The sequence below is a fragment of the Idiotropiscis lumnitzeri genome, chromosome 14 (assembly GCF_059441095.1).
Source record: "Idiotropiscis lumnitzeri isolate Australia: NSW breed Sydney's pygmy pipehorse chromosome 14, RoL_Ilum_1.0, whole genome shotgun sequence".
Lineage (NCBI taxonomy): Eukaryota > Metazoa > Chordata > Actinopteri > Syngnathiformes > Syngnathidae > Idiotropiscis > Idiotropiscis lumnitzeri.
The window spans coordinates 17,021,240-17,040,349 of record NC_142404.1 but is presented as its reverse complement, the minus strand read 5'-3'; the positions used below and the strand labels follow the sequence as shown (position 1 = coordinate 17,040,349).

Below are 19,110 nucleotides of genomic sequence, written 5' to 3'. Positions count from 1 at the left end.
CACTACAAATTTTAAATAAAAACTGAATATTTTTTTTCAACGTCGAGTGCCATATTAACCATATTTTTAAAAACATTTTTTTTTTGTTATAAATGACTACAAAGCTATCTTCTTTCTTAGCATTGCTTGTTCAAGACACAAACAATCACTGTGGAAATATCAACTTGCTTTATACATCTTTGAATCACTGAGTAGTTTACAGCATAGATAGATGCACGGAGGACTTTCCGATCGAAAGAGCTGCTGGGAAACATGACTTCGGACAATATAGAACAGTCCGGAATTTTGCAGATGTCGATCATGCAGACGTGAGATGAAGACCATGAGCTACATGTTTGAGATGCGTACATTCGAAAGATGCGATTTCTTCTGTAAAAATGGAATAAAAGAAGAAACATGGCGCAGAGAAAACATATTTGGCTTGTAGAGCTCATGTAAGGCGGATGTCAACATGCCGAAGATAAAGACAGGGTTTCATTTTCATATTTAAGGCATCTGGTTAGGAAAAAAAAATAAAGGTTTGGTGTGTTTGCGAGTGTGGCTCTGTTGTTTTGACCTTGTCCCAAAAAGACGAGTGGGAAAGAATCAGCTGACTCGTCTTCCGACAGGACGGTGAAGCCGTCTTCGGAGCGGGTTTCGGATTCACGAGCCCGCCGGTGGTCCATGAACGCGGAGTGGCGCCGCGCGGCGTCATCACGCAGTCAGACGCTGCGCCGCCAGTTCCTCGGCGTCGTCTCGGTTCTCGTTGATCTCGGCCAGCGTGCGGACGAAGCGGCTCCATTCGTCATTCCGTGGAACGGCGATTTGCTGCGGAGGACAGAACAACGGCCTCAGGATGGAATAGTCTACCGACAAACCAATCGATTCAACGTTTAGTTTTTGCCAACTTGAATGAGTTAAATGGTCGGGGAAAATAAATTCAAGCAAACGACAAAGCGTCAAAACAACATCACATAAAATCGTTCTTCTCCCTTATTGGTTGCAAACAAGAAGAAGTCTTACTTGAACGATGTCATGGTATTTAGAGCGCCAAACAAAGATTAGCGAGCAGTATTTCACGCATTACTGAAGACAGTTTTCTTCTCCCAGAGTGTGTCAACGACATGCTACGCTAAATTAACCTAGCAAGCTCACCTCTCCAATATCGTACACTAGGACTCGTCCGTCGGAGTCTCCCACGGCGATTTCTCTTCCAGAAGGAGCCCATCTGATCCTGTTGAGGGCCGGGTTGCCGTCCACGGTCACGCTAGCTGTTGGGACCTGACAAAATAAACCAAAAAAAAGTCAACATGTCAAAAGGAAATATCATGTCATGTGACTTGCATCCTGCTTTAATCCGCATCAGCGCCCCAACAAAAACAATTTTGTGTATTTTTAACGATCATTCCGGCGAGAACTCCAGTGGAATACATAACATCTCAATTCTTCTCTGATCTCATCAGTACGGCACTAATATGAGGTCCACATCATATCGGGTGTGTAGGTTGGTACTGTTGCACCTCCGTGTCGTTGTTGAGGTTCCACAGGTCTAGGTGTCCCACGCCGTCGACGCAAGCGAACAGAGCCGGATGAGTCGGAGACCACATGACGTCGTACACGTAGTCCGAGTTGTCCTCGAAAGAGTAGAGCGGCTTGTTGTTCTGCAAACAACACGAGAGCGAGTCATAAAGACAAAGCCGCGGCATGCGCACGCTGAGGAACAAAATGGGCGGAAATTGACACAATATTATTTCAGGATGTCGACGTTTTCCTTCGGTGGTATGTCACGAGATTTATCCAAAGTAAAATATTTGGCTCAATAAAGGTTAGAAAATGCCGCATTGGATTGTGCCTCATGTTGTTGCGTCTTTTGCATTTTTGATTTGAGGCAACATTTTCTCCTACCTTGGTGCTCCACAGCTTGACGGTCCAATCGAAGGAGGAGGTCAAGAAGAGATGGGAGAAGTCCAGCGGCCCGGCGGCCGTGTGGCAGTGGATGCCCGTGATGGGCCCGTGGTGGCCCTTGAACATCTGACTGATGCCTGCTTGGCTGTGGAAAATGTAGAAAGAGATGTGTACCAAGATGCTGGTTGACTCCGGAAGCATATTTTGGCCAAATTTGTATGCCTCAGGGATTATTTCAGAGGTTGCACTTTATTTAACGCTTTTCACCAAGCGCCGATGACTCCCCCTCCATCACGCACTGCAGAGCGGTTATTCAAATGTAGCTCGGATAATTAACACCGAGAGGTAAATACTCAGCCTGAGTGATGCTTATGCATTATTAAACTGCAATGACTGTATCAAACGATCGCAAATGAGGTGGAAAACGATCGGGCCAATTACGGAGGTGAATCTGCGAGCCGAGCTGCGATCACCCCACGGTGCTCTCCCGCCGTACTGCAGGACATTTCAATTATTTGGGCTCTGGTTAATACGCAGCTCGGCGAGGGGGGGGGTTCGGATTTTAAGCTGCATTTTGCGTGGGGATTATCTGGCATGAGCGCAGCTGTTTAACGACAACAGCGCTGGCTGAGGTGCGGGTTGAATTCTCGCAGGCTGTAAAAGAAGTTTCCCAGTGTTTAAAAGGGAAAAACTGATTCACCTCCTCCTTGTATGTGCACCCTGTTAATGTTCAACTTTATGTGGCCAACTGACAGGCGGGGGAAGAAAAACAGCCACTTGGCAGGAGGAAAAACTTAAGAACAGCAAGGGGGGGGGGTCGTGTTGCTCTGTGATGTTTATTTGACTCTCGGAGTGCTCCGGTTTTTTTTTGCACCCCGAGGCTGCTGACGGACGCACCTTCCATGACGACACGACATGTAGACGGAGCCGTCCTCGCTGCCCACCACGAAATTGTTGACGTCGCCCAGAGGGAACGACATGGAGGTGACGGCGACGGTGACGCCAACGGCGACGGCTTTGGACTGCGAGAACACCAGCTCCATGCTGTCCTGCGGGAGCGAGAGGCTTTTCTCAACAAACGTTTAGACAAAACACAACCGAAAAAAAAATAAAAATAACATTTAAAATCACTTCCGTATTTATGTTCGCCTAATCTCAATTCAACTGACACTTTATTTAGAAAAAAAAATGAAAAAAAGTCTAACAATGCGCAAGTCCTCGCAAAGCGAGCCGAGTTCATTTCCTTCAAAGTTTGAAAGAAAAAAAAAAAACTATCTAGCTTGCACAATTCTCTAAAATGGCTTCCAATATGGTGCATTCCACTTTAAAAACATCTGGCAGCGAATGCATTCTCGTAAATGTTCCACCCGACAGCCATGCTGGAAAGTCTCCGACACGTAGCAGTCGTACCTGCGGCTGAGAGAGCATGTCCAGGCTCCAGGAGCACATCTTGCCATCAGTGGAGATGCTGATCAGGTTGTTGGCGTTCTGGGTGCCAACGACATTGACGCAGTAGACCGGATGCTGCAAACACAGCGGTGGCAGAACTTAAGAAAACAGCCTTGCCAAATGAGGCAACTTTAGTTTGAAAAGCTACCGTATGCGCGGTGGCTGACAGGGGTGTCCTCTGCACTGGAGTCCGCTTGTTGCTCCTGTTGTCCCACAGAACAATTTGGCCCGAGTACGTGCCCCCGACCACCACGTTCGGGTGGAACTTGGCGAAGGCGGCGGACATGACGGCAGACTGTCAAAGAGTGGAGCAAAAGATTATTATTAGAGGCCTGCCTATTTGGACCAAAATAAATAAATAAATACAGATTAAATTGTTTTTGTTAAAAAAAAATACATTGGAAGAGAACCTTGAAATAATTTAAAAAATAACCGCGTATGGAATCACAATCGCAATATTGAGGGGAAATAAATTACAATTACATTTTTTACATATTTTTGTGAAATTGTTTAGGATTATAACAGTTTATGTCACACTTAAAAAGAAGATTAAATTTAACTATTACATAATAATGATGGCAAGTCTGTCCTATGAAGTGTTAATATAAATGTTATTTGGGTAACATCATTTTGTATTAATTATTCAATTTCATTTAATTAATTATGAATTAAATGAAAGGAAGAACCAAAAAAAAGAAATTGCTGACAACACCTTTCAGTATGATAAAATTCATTTTTTTTAGGACAGCTCTTGAATTGGAACTCATTAAAAAGTTGCTAATGAAATGTGCAGTCAATCAAAATGAGCTCCAGAATTAGCAACTCTTTGGAACGCTCACTAATTCGACAATGAAACGCGACTGTGAAGCGGGCATTCGCGAACGTCATCGAAAGCTTCGGAAGCCAAAACACGGGGACTTTTGTTTAAAATGGACTCGGAGGCACGAAGACGTTTGTGTTCGCACTTCTGTTCAGTCGCGTTCGGCTGAGCCTGCGACCACATCCGCTCCGCAGACAACCAACATGTGGTTCTGCTCAGCCCCGTCTTACAGGAGTCGCCCTCAAGGCACGCTGCATAATCACGTCGGACAGCATCGGGAGCGCCGCTGCAGTTTGTCGGAACATTCTGGCTCTTGTTTGGATGAGTGTGACAAACCACCACGCCGCCTCACGCGCACTTCAGCTTTACTCAAGATTCTCGCTTTCCATTCGAGGCCTGCGCTGCCGCCGCTGTTCCGGTGCCTCGGGAGCACGTGTGCGCACATAGATGCGGTGGAGGTGGAGGCCAGCATATTGAACTCACACGGTGGATTAAGGCAGGAGATGGTGGGGGGAGGGTGGTTGCCATGACAACCTGCTTGTTGCGAAGGAAATCCACATGTGTGGATAAAAAGGAGGGGGGGGGTGTTGAAGTTCTTTCAGTACCTGACAGTGGAAGACGTACTCTGGTGTGGTTTTCTTGTACTTCATGTTCCACACTAAGGCCACGCCGTCCGGCTCGTGAGGAGCGTCCATGTTGTTGTTGTAGGAGGCGACCAGAAGTTCGGGATACTAAAGAAAGAATGAAATCAGTCAAAATGAGACAGTGGCTTGAAGTCTTGAGGGGGGGGGGGCAGGCAGGCTTGGCCCCACGTGGATGACCACTCTTAAGATTTATGGCTTCGGTAATTTGCTCCATGCTTTAAGAAGCGGCGCTTGTTTTCGAAGAAGCTGATTGAGGATCATTCAAAACACAAGTATTGAATTTCTTTTTTGGAAGGGGGAGAGGGCGGGTAAGAATAAAACCCCCGCCCTGGCGTGTAAACAAACCATTAATCTTTTGTCGCCTTGAATAATGTGAAATGCACAGTTTGGATGCACAATTAGAAATCAGAAGGCTATGGATTTTTCCCACAGGGCAGGTAAATACCGTGAACAAAAAAAAAAAAAAAAAAAGAAAGCCGACGTTCAATCAGTGTCACAAGTCATTGCGGAATCATGCATGAAATAACTCCGGACGCCAAAGGAAACAAATCATTACGGTCTCTGACTAAGTGACAATTTGGGTGGGACATTACTTTCAATCCTGAGGGACTTGCGGCTCCGAGTAAACGATGTCAAACTGCAGCTATGTAATCATAAAGCATTATGGCCGGGAAAAGTTAAGTTGTTTCAACAGCCAATTAGCCGCAGCTTCGTACACGATGAGCTGCTTCTGTTTGGGCAAAACGAAGGAATGTGTAGTATACGGACAAATGCTTTTGGGCACAACAAAATCAATTTTCTGAAAGTTTGACGTTGCTGGTCTCATGATCTCTTTCTCCAAATAAAAAAAAAAAAAAAGAGACCTGAGGTGACCAATCCAGGCAGGTGACAACACGGTGCTTGGACCAGCGTTCATCTGCGAATTGCCTGTTGAGTGAAAGTTTTGCTCCGTCCTGGATTTCACTGTGGGAAAAAAACAAAACAAAAAAACAACAACAACGCAGCATACCATGAATTCCAACTTCAAAACGCAAAGTGTGCAAACTGTCGCCACGAGACGATTACCCTTCCTTCTCCTCCAGGTCGCGGCCACTGTAGTCAAAAAAGAGGTCCACGTGCTCGGACAGAGCGCGCTCGATGATGCGAGTGCTGTGGTCGAAGAAATTCACAAAGTCCTCCGAATGCAAAATCTGCAGTTTCTCCTCCTCGGTCAGCTCGTGGAGGGTCGCTGCGCCACAGGAGGAACACGGTGAAAATGGTACACACACACAGACACGGAGAACACACATTTAAATAATCACATTATTAGACAATTAACGAGCAGTATGACACCTTCAGCCTTTACCGAGCTAAGCGGGCAACCTCGACGTATTTCAACGGACGTCATGCGGATTTGATGTCTCATATAAGTGGATAAAAGCCCTCCCGGTAAATACACGCGTGTGTGTGTTAGATGCCATTTAGAAATGCCCTTTTTGAACGACAGAATGAAGTGGTATTAATTCAGCAATGTTTATTACTGTTGTCGCAAATCGCAGTGGGGTGAAAACGGCACTGTATAATATTAATGGCTAACATTTTAGTGAACTGTTTTTTTTTTTCCTGCAACACGGGCAGGACAAAATCTTCCCAACATGACCTACTAGGATGATACGAAGCGTATTTTCCGGACTATAAGCCGCTACTTTTTTCCTCGATTTTGAACCATGCGGCTAATACAACGGTGCGGCTTTTCTGTGGATTTTTCTATCACCACTAGGGGGCGCTCTATAGTTCAGAAAAAGCGCTAAATATATCTTGACTTTTTTTTTCTCTCTGGTCCGTTCTGTTTTAATTCGCAAAATTGTTGCCGTGTTAAAAGGCACGGTTTTAACAATCTGTTTATGGACCTTTATGTGCATTCACAGTGCAAAATCGTTCTGTACATCCAGTCAACAACTCGTTTTGTTTTTTTTGTTTGTTTTTTACAAAAAAAGAGTTGCTGCGGCTTATATGCATTTGCGTCTTATAGTCTGGCGAATATGAAAAATTTAACAAATCTGTCAAGCAAAACAGCGCATTCTTATATTTTATTATCTTGTATAACGTGGCTGTCCTGTGAAAAACGTTTTTAATTTTTACAATAATGGGAAGTTTGTGGGAAAAAAGGAGAGGGGGGGTGGATGCGTTTTTTTTTTTTTTTTTTTGCAGGACAGAGACGGTAAGCAGAGTTGTTTATGATGCTCGCATAGCAGATTTCGTTAGCTTGTGATTGACGCGTCAATGGTCGCTGCACTATCGCGTACCTTCTTCTTCCTCTTTGAGGTCGAGCTTCTCGGTCTGAATCTCGACTACCGGCTGCGGCGGAGCGACTTCTTCTTCTTCCTCCTCATCTGCTGAACAGAAAGTGAGTTTTAAACAATATTTCTGCAGACTGATTCACAAAGCAGTTTTAAAAAAACGGAGGCGATGATTATACACAAACACGGTCGTGCCGCTAAAGAAGTCTGACACCGATTTTCACCTGTCTTCCACATCCGCTATTCTCTTCTTTCAATAAAAGTGTCTCCCGGTGATTATGGCCACAGCAAAAAAAAAAAGACTTTTGTATCTGATTTTGTATCTCGGCCTCGCATTTGTTCGGTTTGTCAAGCTCGACGTCGCCTTTCAAAGGGATGCTCGCGTCTCAAAAGCGAGGAGGTTGTCATTTGTGTTAAACGGACACAGCACAGCGGGTGTCTTGTTGTCGCAGGCGGGCCCGCTCCCCCCCCCCCCAACTGTTATTGAGACTGGAGCCATTCAGAGGCGAGCCGAGTTGTCAGAGTCGCCGCTTGCTCTGTGTCCCACGGGCGACTTGGCCCCTTCCAAAGGCCGACGGGGCGACGGGGCAGAGGGGGCCGAGCAGGTGCCCGGCGGCTTCGTCTCATTGGCCGCGGCCAGATGATGCGAAGGCAGATGGTGACGCCGGGATTGTCTCGTGCTCTTCAGAGGTGGCATGGGGATGGGCACAGAGGTTTTCCGCTCGGCTGCTCCGAGACAAGCATTCCCCCGCCCCTGAAGGGCAAGCCTGCGTAATTACCATCCTCGCAGGAGGTCGAGAAACTTCTATTCAAGCTCAGATAATGTACGACAAACTACAAGCCAGACCAGCTGGCAAACTGCACACTGGTTGGACCTCAAAGCGGGTGGAAGGTTCTTTCAAGGCGCATCTCTTAGAGACGCAACGCAGCCCATGGTTTGAGAAAAAAAAAAAAAAAAAGGGAAGATAGCAAGCAGGGAAAAACATGGCTGGTTCTTCCGGGAAAAATAAGACGACAGCATCGCACAGCCGAATTTCCTTCCTACGAGATAATCTAAATGATAATGTCATCTGTCACTTTTAAAATGATTCATCCACCTTTTTCAGATCGAAAAAGAGCTTTAAAGGGAAGACACTGATGAGTTTATTGGTTTGAAGACGCGTGTCGTTTCAATGTACGGCCGTACGCTTTCCAACAAATGGAAGAAGGTTAAAATCTTTTCTTTCAAGGGCCTCAATCAGGCTTAAAGGAAAACAGTAATCACTGTCCTTCAGCCGGACCCGGCCGCACTCGTCAGCCCTTTCCCCGGCGAGGCAGCCGGAGCAATCAACCTGCCAGGCATTAGGAGCGGATAGACAATCTGAAAATAAAGGGTATAATGCACCTGCCAGCCAAAATGGTCATTTGGAGAAAAGCTAGTGATCCTGGTGACCCTGCTGGGGAGATGTGTAGGTGGGGGGGGAGCGGGAGAGAGGCGTGGGGTTTACATTTAACATAATTTACCCGGATCATCGATGTCCTATATAGAAAAAAAAAAAGGTCCTATTATGGCTTTTGCACCACTTAAGAAATTTAAAAAAAAGCTTTTTGGGGAGCAAGCGCAAAGCTGGGCTTTTGAGAGGGGTGGAGGTGGGGGGGGGGGTAGGGTAATGATTGGTCTTACCCCCCCCCACACGGCCAGTGATGTTCAAGTGTACAACGAAACGGCCTTTGCCCTGAGCTGCAGGTGTCTTCCTCTTGCTCGGCGTCCTCGCGACACAAAAAGTCTCAAAGCAGTCCATGCGAACCACTTTGCAAAGACCACGGGGCTTTTTACTTTGCAACCTTTGCCATTCCAGGCTAATCACCGAAGCGCACAGCGGGGAAGATCGTTTCTGGTCGCCGGGGAAATAAGAGGCTTTGAACACCATTTTTCTTACGTTCGATTAGTTCTGTGCAAATGGTGCATCGCAACATTCACGGATCAGAATGAAGCCACGGCAAATTTCACAACAGTAAACAGGCAACTGGTTTGATAATGATACTTGCATTATTTATTTATTTTTTTTTTTGGGGTGGGGGGGGCAAAATTTTATTCTGACTGAGATAAGTGGCCTAATATTTGTACTGGTGTCTGCCAAAGGATTTTAATGGAGGTTTTAATGTATTCTGATTCATTGTGACACATCGCCAACGGATGAAAATATGGATCTTAGCTGTTCAAAAACCAAACCGATCAAAGCATGTCTTAACTCATTCACTACCAGCTGAGTAAAAAAAAAAATTGGATCTTTGACGTATTTAGCCGTCAATGGGAATGAATGAAGGGAATCCCCCGAACCATCCCAACTAAAAATTGAATTCAAGGCCAAGTCAGAGCGCCTGATTGGCTCATGTCCCAAGACTTTTGCTCACATGACGCATGTTAATTGATTTGAAAGTGGTCATGCGCCGTCACACAAACCATGAGGTCGCACCACTGATAGCGAAATCATAACCGTAAATCATAACCGTGCCTACCCACATCTCTTCATACAATAGGTATTTAAACATTTAAGTGCATAAAAGCCAACTAAACTCGAAAGTGGCACTTGAGATGAGAAGGCCACAAAAGGGCTTTTGTGAGTTGAAGTTGTGACCTCGCTCGGAATCCACCGTGATTAAAACAATCCCATTCCATTAAATAGTGGATTTACTAAACTGCTCCGCGTACTTTGGAAGCATGAAAGGCTTTTGCAGCGCCGCACCCGAGCGACCACCTCATCAGCATCTCACACGCCAGCAATACAGCTAACGTCACTTAATTACAGCCTCTTGTTAAAGAGTGGATTCGGATTCTGTTTATTGTAAACTACTAGTGCACTCGGGGAACGCCAGCCGATAAACGATCTGCTCTTCGATACCGCTTCCGATTATTATGTTTTATTATTAGTCATGGAGGCAGATAACCGATATTTGAAGCCGATATTCGTTTGTTGAAAAAAAAGGGGGGGAAATGGTGCCAAAATTTTGAAAAATAAAAACTCCCAAACCTGACTTAGTTTAGCCTGAAAACAAGCAGCTCTTTAAAGTTTACTACGGCAAATAGTTTTCGATTTGTTGGGACTTGTAGTAGACTGACATTTATTCACGTTTCGGCAATGTCTGTTGTAGTGCGTGTGACTCGAGATGAAAAAGCAAACAGGCAGCTTACTGCCGATTGGCTGCTACCGACTGCACAAGAAACCAATCTGCTTCTGCAGGCGGGGTCGCCAGCACAGCAGAGAGAGAGGTCAAATTGTGCTGAAACCACGCCCCCGCTCAACTGTCAATCAACTAAAAGACCACCACAATCATTTGGAAACATGGAACCCGTTTTGCCGTATATTTTTCTTACGGCGACACATCCATGCATGTTTGACGTGAAAATATATCCATTTAAAGCCTACGGTGGTACTTCCGCACTGCAACAACGAGGCACTCTAAAGAGGCCTCGCCAGGCGTCCATCCACAAACCGTCAGTCACCGCAAACTCTTCCGAGGGACTGCCGGCCCACCATGACACTACTTGTTCAAACGCTCCCTCTTGACAGTTGCTAGGTGACGTTTCCATCTAAAACGGTTACTCCATTCTCAAAGCGGCCTTACACTAGGACAGTGGGAATTCTCCGGTGCGCTCCCACTAGTGCTGCAGCCCGCTGACCTTGAGAGCGCCGCCGCGTCAGGTCACCACCTTTGGACGACGTGATGAATAAAAATGGCTCAATCCGAAAACAGGCCTGACGCTACGCTGCACATCCAAATGCGCCGAGGAGAGCGAGTGAGCAAGCGGCGAGGTGAATGCAGGCCTCAGAAGCGACGGCGTGAAAAACGCACAGTGACACTGAATGCGTTTTGAGAAGACAGGGAAGGCAAGGGACTTGATGAAATGATTACAGAGTGGTTGCGAGGCGAAGCAGCTTTCACACGGAACCGCTGGTAGACTCCATCGTTGTTTAACAATGTTTTACAATGCCCATAAAGAATCCAGCGGAAAGAGCAATGTGAAATCCTTCAATAGTTCTGCTGGGTGGGGAAAAAAAAAAAAGAAATCAAACAATTTGATATTTTTCCCTCTTGCTGGGTCACCGCCGAGTTTTCTTCATAACACTTGACCCAACAGCCCGAGATGATGTGCGCACTGTTTAAAATCCTAAGCAGGCTTTCAAGGATGGCGAAAAGGATGTGCTCAATGATGCAAGCGAATCAAGCGGACAGCCGTAATGGCAGACTTGGGCGAGGCGATGAATTTGTAAGACCTGTGGATAGTTAGGATATTCTTTGGAGCAGACGGGAGGGTGGGTGGGGTTGTGCGGGGAAACCGGAATAATCAAGAATTCAGCTGAGCATACACCTCACTAGCGGCCAATAAAAAACTGCACATTTAATATATATTCTAAATTTCCGTACACATCATCCGACTTGAGAGGCAGTCGTATTAACTTGCAAGTGTATTCTCAGTCCTTCTTATCTTCCTGCCCGATCTTATTTCTCCTTCCTGTCACGGTTTTCACATCCTGCTCATTAACCAAACCAACGGCGAGTTCGATGCAGAGCAGTATCGCGGCTTTGACTGAATTGAACCTCTGCACTGACGTCTAGCGTTTCCTGACCTCGTTTTTCGACTTTCCTTTCATCTTAGCGCTCGCTCCAAACCACTTCGGGAACACACGTGTGCACTCGTCTGACACACATGAGGAATACTTTGGCCTTTCTGACTTGGCTGCCACAAGTGGTGATTAAATCATTGAATGTTCCGTTTGCGCATGTGCTGTTCAAGTTAGCATACGAATGCAAACCACCGGGTGATTCTTGATGGGTCTAAGTTCCGGTGTCATCAAAGGTTCGTTTCCTGCCGAATCTTGTCACGTGAGCATGAGGATTCCAAGTGAGAGGTTGGCTCTGGCGATAGTTACAGTCGTAATATTTCATATATGTTATGCAAGTAAAGCGGTATCGAGGTCATAGTATCGGAATTTTTAAAATTTTATTTAAACCATCTTTTTTCATGTTCTCAATCCATTTCCATGTTAAAATAATACTTTTACACATTACCTTTTTGCTGTGTCATGACAGGTGTCTGGGTCTCTTTTGTATAAGACACAGTCTCGCGTGGAGGGAAGTCCACCTGAGTCACTTTGGCCATTCCAAGTTTCAAAGCGCCCCGCCTAAAAGCAGAAAACCACTCAAACGCTACACAAACCAGAACAGTAAACAATCTCACCTCCTTACCCGAGAAATCGCGCATGGAATGGCAAAGCATCTCAGATTAGCTTTTACCGCCCATGTTAAAATGATCAGCGCTCGTGTGCATGCAAAACTTAACTTGTTGATTAATTGAGTCATGACAAGTAATCATGCCGTAGATTGAGAGAAGGGAAAATGACCAGGAAAGGAGAGAAGAGAGTGTCCAGTACCCCAGCTCAGAATCAGAGTGAAGTTGAAGAGTGGACGGGTCAGAGTCCCAGTGCAGAGTCCTGGTTAGTGTCACAGCAACAAGGCAACGTTAGTGAGAGACACAGAGGCACAACAGGCACGTTTACAAGGGAGGATTTTGGGCACACTGGCAATCAAAAAAAAAAGGAGAGAAGATAACAAGTGAATTGAAAATATTACAAGAATCAAGTCAGGCATAAAAGCAGCTGCATTTTGGAACGCGCCATAGAATCATACAAAAATGTCATTAAATATTTATTCCCGCACTTCTGGTTGGATGATGCAACGCAAGCTGTGTCCGTCTTCCTCAGTAACGAATAATTTATTGATTTTATGTACCGTATTTTCTGGACTATAAACGGCACTTGCATATGAGCCGCAGCAACTTGTTTAGGGGAAAAAAATCAAATCAAATCCGAGCGAGCAAATTCAATGACACTCCCTCACTGATTGACATTTAAGGTGTGAATGCACCCCCACATGGTGGGGGCATCTGGTTAAAATAAAACAAAAAAAAAACAACAAAAAAAAACGCATAGGAGAACCACAGAGTGTGTGTGTGTGTGCGTGTGTGTGACACAAGGTGTTAATGTGCACCAAAAATTGTGTCACACCAAAAGCTCAGAGAGTTGTGCAAAAAAAGGCAGGGGGGGGGGGGCAAGTGGAGTGCCAAGCCTCAGGGAGAAAACATGACCTCCATGTGTGTAGGAAATGGCCGTGCCGGCGAGGGAAATGAGTCAACGTGCTGAGTGGGGGGGGGGGGGGGACCGCTCCCTGGGCCTGATGGGACACTGGGGGGGGAGCTTGAATTTCAGTCTAGGGAACAAGCTCTAATTAGGGGTTAAGAAGACCCCCAGGCATCACAACAGCCTGCTGTTTTATTGTTAATTCAGGATCACCCTAAATCAACGGCGCATAAATCAAATAAACAAGCACTCGGCTGGAATAAACTTCTCATCTATCGCCGTAATTCATGGCGTTGCTCCTACGATTGTGTCATTTTTGTAGTGTCGGAAGGGACAAACGGAGAGCGTGTGCACGTGGGCGTTCATGTACCTCGGTCCCACAGCTCCATCAGAGTCCTGGCTCCCCGTCTCGCTGAGGGTGTCCGCCGATTTGGCAGTTGGAGACATGGGAGGGGGGACTGGAGAGAAAAAACAAATACGTACGGAAAGACATTTCATTAGGAAAGATCATGACACAACTTGATTTGATTTTTGACTTATTTCCAAATATTGCCCAGATCACAAAGACAGATAATTGAAGTCAAATAATCAAAATGAATAATAAAACAATACTAATTTGTGTTTAATATCGATGCTAAGGTTAACTGTAATGCAAGGGACTGGTAATTTTTTTTTTTTTTTTAAATGGATCTCTTCTGCCATCTGCTGTTAGCAAAGCGAAAGTGTTTCAACTTTGGTTGACAGCAACAGAATTACACATTTTCTGTTATGTCAGTGGAATATAAAGGCTAAAAATATTTTTGAGGGGTGTGGCAAACTACTTGTCTACAGAAAAAAAAATGATATTTACGGGATTGTAGCATCTTTTTAATTAGACACAGCAAACGATTACAGACACAAAAAAAAAAGTTGTGTGCGTGTGCGTTTGTGTTTATAGGTGGCCCGCTCATCTAATCACAACGTGGATTCAATTGTTTCTGGTCAGTAAACACCGGAGCGCTCGCCATTAACGGCCACGTCAGTCAGAGTCAGCAACCTCCGAAGCGATCAAGTGTTCCACCAGCACAGGCCGCCCAAGGAGCGTCATCAAGATTAATGGAACTCCTGCGCTTTGCTCACGTCAAATATTCATTGTTTGACACCAGAATGAATCACCACGGGCATCACAATGAGAGGGAAAAATGAGAATTATGAGCAAGGTTTAAGACCGTTATAGTTAAGCCATTTACCAACAGCAACATCAGACGCGATGCCAAAACTTTGTAGCAAGGCGTCAGCTTCATATCGCTTCTTCTCCAAGTCGGACTCTTCATGGTAAACGGCAGTATCTTTCAGTTGTTCGGCCTGTTTTATAACGAGAGAAAAGACATGTCAAAAATTCAATGAAATATTATGTAACATTTGCTTTTGAACAGCTTTATAAGTATCGGTCTCCATTTACAGTTTGCAAAATAAACCTGGTAAGAGGAGGGAAAGGTGGAAAAGTGCATTCACATAAAGATAATATTTTTGTCTCACAGTGTCAACACACTGGTCAGTTTAGCTCACCACTACTGAGTGTTCTCACATTAAAACAAGAATTGTCTGACTATTTTGATCCATAAGTTTTAGGGATACCTCCTTCTTCTTGCGTTCCTCCTCCTTCCTTTTTTTTTCCTCCCTGATTTGGGCCAAGCGTTGCTTCTTCCTTTCAAGCTCGGCTTTTAGCTCACTTTTGTCAGACATGATGCCGCAGCTGTATAAGAGGGGAAACGTGCATTTCATGAAAAGCATAACACAGAAATCTTAAGTGAATAGTAGCAGCATAACCACACTCAGTGGGGTCATTTTAATCATGAGGTGTCACACAATCAGTGTTCATTGAGTTACACACATTTTTGATCAATGAACACGTCAATGTTTTATCTTAGTGGGTTTTTTTTTTGCTGTGGTATAGAACAGAAATGTGGGTTACAATATTTAATACCTTATTAAATGAGAATAATAATACCAATAAACTATGATCAACTGATGCCTCCTAGAAAAGATTTTTTCTTTTTGGATCTGATTGCATTGTGCATATTCTTAACAAATGTAAGTTTCCTCTAAAGGATGAATGGATAGTCTATCTCTGTGTCTATTAAACAACCAACTCGAGACCTGAGAACAGTCATGATTAAAGCCCCACCCTGTACAATCGGTAACTACAATTTGCCCCCCGCTAGCCTCCCAATCAAACAGACAACAATTTTTCACTTTATGTTCTAGATACGTGAATTTTATCATGTTAAAATATCAAGTTATTTCGATTAAGTATTCATATTATTGATTCGCAGTTTCAGCTTGAAGTGTCTCGACAACAATTAGTGTTAGCCTTCTGTGCTAACACTGGCTAATTTGCTGTCGTTTACCTGTCGCAACATGTGCTATTACACAAAACGCGTAAGTACATATGTCGAGATAGAAGTTTGATGTTTAAATAAAATATCATCTTACGCAAACGAAGCGTCACAACGTTGCTAGATGAAGCGGAGAACTAACCAAATAGCTACGGCAGCTAGCTACGTCCGCAGGGGTGTCATGCGCAAGCAACTCTAATGATCGGAGGCTAAATGAAGTCTCCTAGTTTACTCAAACTATACAAAGAACGTAAATAGAAAAAAACGCATGTTACTAAAATTCGAGAAGACATGTCTGTTTGCATACGAACCTTTAATTCGGTTTCGGGCCGGGAGATTTTGGCAAAAAAAAGTCAAAACAAAACAGCGTCCTTTCCAACCAAGTACGGCAACCGCAAAGGGACAAAATAGGCGTTTGTCGTGCTGTGCGGAAGTCAATGAGCTACTCAGGCGGTAATGACTAAAGGATACACCACCAGCGCAAACTTAAATTTGATTTCGTACTCTTATTAAATAATGGGCAGATAATAGTATTTGTGGTTGGTGTAGAACAGGGCGGGGAAAACCTTTGAAACCCAGCGAGGGCCCGTGAAAGCTGTGCCAGATGAGTTTAGAATGGTTTAAAAATTATTATAAAATGGGACAAAATGGTTTACAGTAAAATGTTTCTATTTTTTTAAGTCAAATGCAATTTAATTACAATTATTGGAAAGTCCTCTGTCGTGCTGGCTTTAGAATGCGCAGTTTATACATCTCGGAGATAGTCGAAACAGCGAAGAGTGGTAAAAAAAGTCCCAAAAGATGTGGATCAGGACATTGTGGTGGCTTGGCAGCTTTAGAGTGCCTTGTAATCACAGTATGACAAAGCCCCACAATGATCAAATAAGATATACTCCACAGTCATGACAGAGACTCATATTAGAATTAGCAGATATTTATTGTAAACTATTTACAATGGTATATTGAATACATTTAGTTAATTAAGGATTTATTCCCTATTAATTTACATTGAATTGGCGACTAAATTCTGTATCTGATATCTGAATAATTCAAAGACAGAACAATACAGAAGAATGAGAGCATAGTAGTAAAGTTTGTCATTATTATCAGTAGGTGTTAATCCTGTTTACATACAGTCAGGTCACATCTACTGTCAAAAGGAAAAATATGAAACATATATATTAAATATAAACGAAAATCCAGCAAAATTGACCATTGAAAAAGGAGTGTACCTTCATAGCAGTAAATTGTAGTTTAGATTGAAATTCAGTTGATCTGATCATCAAATGTATGATTCCTCCTGCGGACCTCCCCAAAACCTTCACCCTCTGCCCCATCTGAAAGTTGAGACAGAGCCGGACCCACTTTTGTGCCATCCTCGCCTCCCCCGTTGGAATGTAGACTATGCAAGTTCTGTTCACTGGGCCGTTTCCAAGACTGTCGAGTGGCAATCCAAAGGATGAGCGCTCCAAAAACCACCAGAAGGAGACCCAGAATGTTCACAAATATTGCCTCTGGGGGGGAGTCCTTATATTTTGGGTTGGTTCTAGGAGATAAATAAAACAAAGTTGAGTAGTTTGGAGCTAATCATTTGAGCAGGGAAACGAACATTAAACAGGCTGCACAGGCACTCTTGCGGATCGGACTTTGACCTTCCGTAGACAAACGAATTGTGATTTAAATACCTTAGTGAAGTATTTTTTCTGTACTTACAAGGCAAATGTAAGTTTCTCAGTGATGCCCATGAGTGCCACTGCGATAACCGAGGTGAAGATGAACAGACCACTGTAGACATGAACGGGCATAAAGACGGCTCTCCAGGATAAGGGTGTAAATGGCATCAAATACAGGCCAAGCCCTAAAACCAGCTGCATAGAAAAATATCCACATTTTCATTCAACAAAAAAAAAATGCATAATTTAGACAAGACTTTTGGAAACAATAGAGCTTTTATTACAGATGTAATATAGACCCTTTCATGAACTATGTCACGATCAAGTAAATACATACCATACAGTGAGTGAAGGCGTAGGGATTGAGTAAATATTGTCCCGTCCGTTAAAGAGTCAACTTGTTAAAGTAACATTTTCAGTCGTGGAGAGTGAGTTCATCTTCTGTACTCACTCAAATGACCAATTCCCGTGTCCATTCCAACGCAAACAATGCTGTTGAACTATGCTAACCAGTGTTTTCCAAAGAGCACATTAGTCATTTTTGCCTCCATCTTAAGCCACGCCCCCACAAATGACGTCAAATTGTTTACAAAGTGTGAACTCTCATGCAGCCAAACGAAAAGCCAATGAAATATAATGCATTTACCTGAAGAGAGTAGAGTATTACAGCTGACAGGCCCACCCAGCTGTGCAGACTGTACATGTTGGGGATTTTAGCAGCATTGTGAAAGTCAAAAACCGCCACGGTAGCAACAACAGCGAAAATGAAGGCCACGATGTTCAAGCTTGCGTGGATAATTTTCATGGTAAATTTGCTGTACTTCCAGCTCCATGGTAGTCTGTACACAATGATGGCTAGAAGACAGAAAGTTTGTCATTCAATTGAGGAATTTCATTTCTTTGATTGTTCAAAGCTAACAGGGACTCCTTCTACTAACAACATGGCTGCAAATAGAACGGAGTTAGCCACTTTTCCGTACGGAGAAACAAACAAAAAAATGTCAGACTCATTTTCATCATCTTTAACCACTTAGTCACAGGTTTAATGTTCAGAGTTGTCTGGTATAAAAGTATGCTTTGACGCAATCTTGATTCCAATGAGCTATGTGAAACTGAGTTGAGGAGCTTCATTTAGTCTACCACCTTCTTGTGGAATTTATATGCAACCATAAACCTTTTTTTTAATGGCTAACACTGTGTTGTCTTTGCCAAGGTATCATTTTTATTCTCTTATATTGGAATTTAAGAGAACATTAGCAGATTAACCATGCAGCATTTATGAGTTAGGTCTGCTCGTGTTTAGTATGTTTAATATCCACATTAAGTAGAAACGAGAAAAACGATTGCTTGTGCATAATGTTTCACGTTGTTATGAAAGTCTCTCCTCAAGTTTGGAAAGCGCTGTACACGTGTTGACGACCGAGCGAAAAGGTTGGCACGCCTCATTCTACGCACTTCTGAAAGTGTGGCTGGTGCCATAATGTTAATCTTAAATCAATGGAATTCCTCTCGCCAGACAAATAAGAATACAAACTCCAACTCACCCAGACCCTGCAGGATGATAAACCCGCAGACGTTCAACACCGGATGCCAGTTGAACTCCGCCAGTCCTCCGTCCCACGCCAAACCATTTTGAAAGTAAAGAACCCATCTTAACACGAATATAATAGCGATCACACCCACAACGCCGGCGGACGACAAGGCGAACAGAAACTGTTTGTAATTCTCCATAGTCGTCTTGTTTCCGACCAGGCAGCTGGATGACGAAGACGGTGATGAAGGGTTCCAGTCTGTTGTTGACAGACTTGAAGTCACGTGACGCCGCGGCGCAAAATGCTCAGGGAAGAGGCGTTTTGTAACTTTG

At 44.1% G+C, this 19,110-nt stretch overlaps 2 protein-coding genes across 5 annotated transcripts; both read right to left on the bottom strand.

Annotated features, from left to right (window-relative positions):
- Positions 1-145: 145 nt before the first annotated feature.
- dync1i2a (dynein, cytoplasmic 1, intermediate chain 2a) lies at positions 146-16,317 on the bottom strand. 4 transcript variants are annotated; one of them, XM_088315751.1, is made up of 17 exons: positions 15,885-16,317; positions 14,813-14,930; positions 14,425-14,539; positions 13,566-13,653; positions 12,461-12,550; positions 12,129-12,241; positions 7,083-7,169; positions 5,863-6,025; positions 5,661-5,760; positions 4,759-4,884; positions 3,482-3,628; positions 3,295-3,408; positions 2,782-2,933; positions 1,885-2,029; positions 1,500-1,640; positions 1,135-1,260; positions 146-807 (listed from the first exon to the last, which is right to left on the bottom strand). In XM_088315751.1, exons 2-17 carry the CDS (start codon positions 14,918-14,920, stop codon positions 694-696), a joined length of 1,929 nt encoding a protein of 642 aa, XP_088171877.1. In that variant the 5' UTR covers positions 14,921-14,930; positions 15,885-16,317; the 3' UTR covers positions 146-693. The 4 variants fall into 4 exon arrangements, with proteins under 4 accessions (XP_088171877.1, XP_088171880.1, XP_088171879.1 ...); XM_088315754.1 differs by having other exon boundaries at positions 12,491-12,550; positions 15,885-16,316; XM_088315753.1 differs by lacking the exon at positions 15,885-16,317 and adding an exon at positions 15,671-15,855.
- Positions 16,318-16,491: 174 nt separating this feature from the next.
- On the bottom strand, positions 16,492-19,096 carry cybrd1 (cytochrome b reductase 1). Its single transcript, XM_088315760.1, has 4 exons — positions 18,791-19,096; positions 17,893-18,101; positions 17,287-17,441; positions 16,492-17,119 (listed from the first exon to the last, which is right to left on the bottom strand). Exons 1-4 carry the CDS (start codon positions 18,975-18,977, stop codon positions 16,840-16,842), a joined length of 831 nt encoding a protein of 276 aa, XP_088171886.1. The 5' UTR covers positions 18,978-19,096; the 3' UTR covers positions 16,492-16,839.
- Positions 19,097-19,110: the final 14 nt, after the last annotated feature.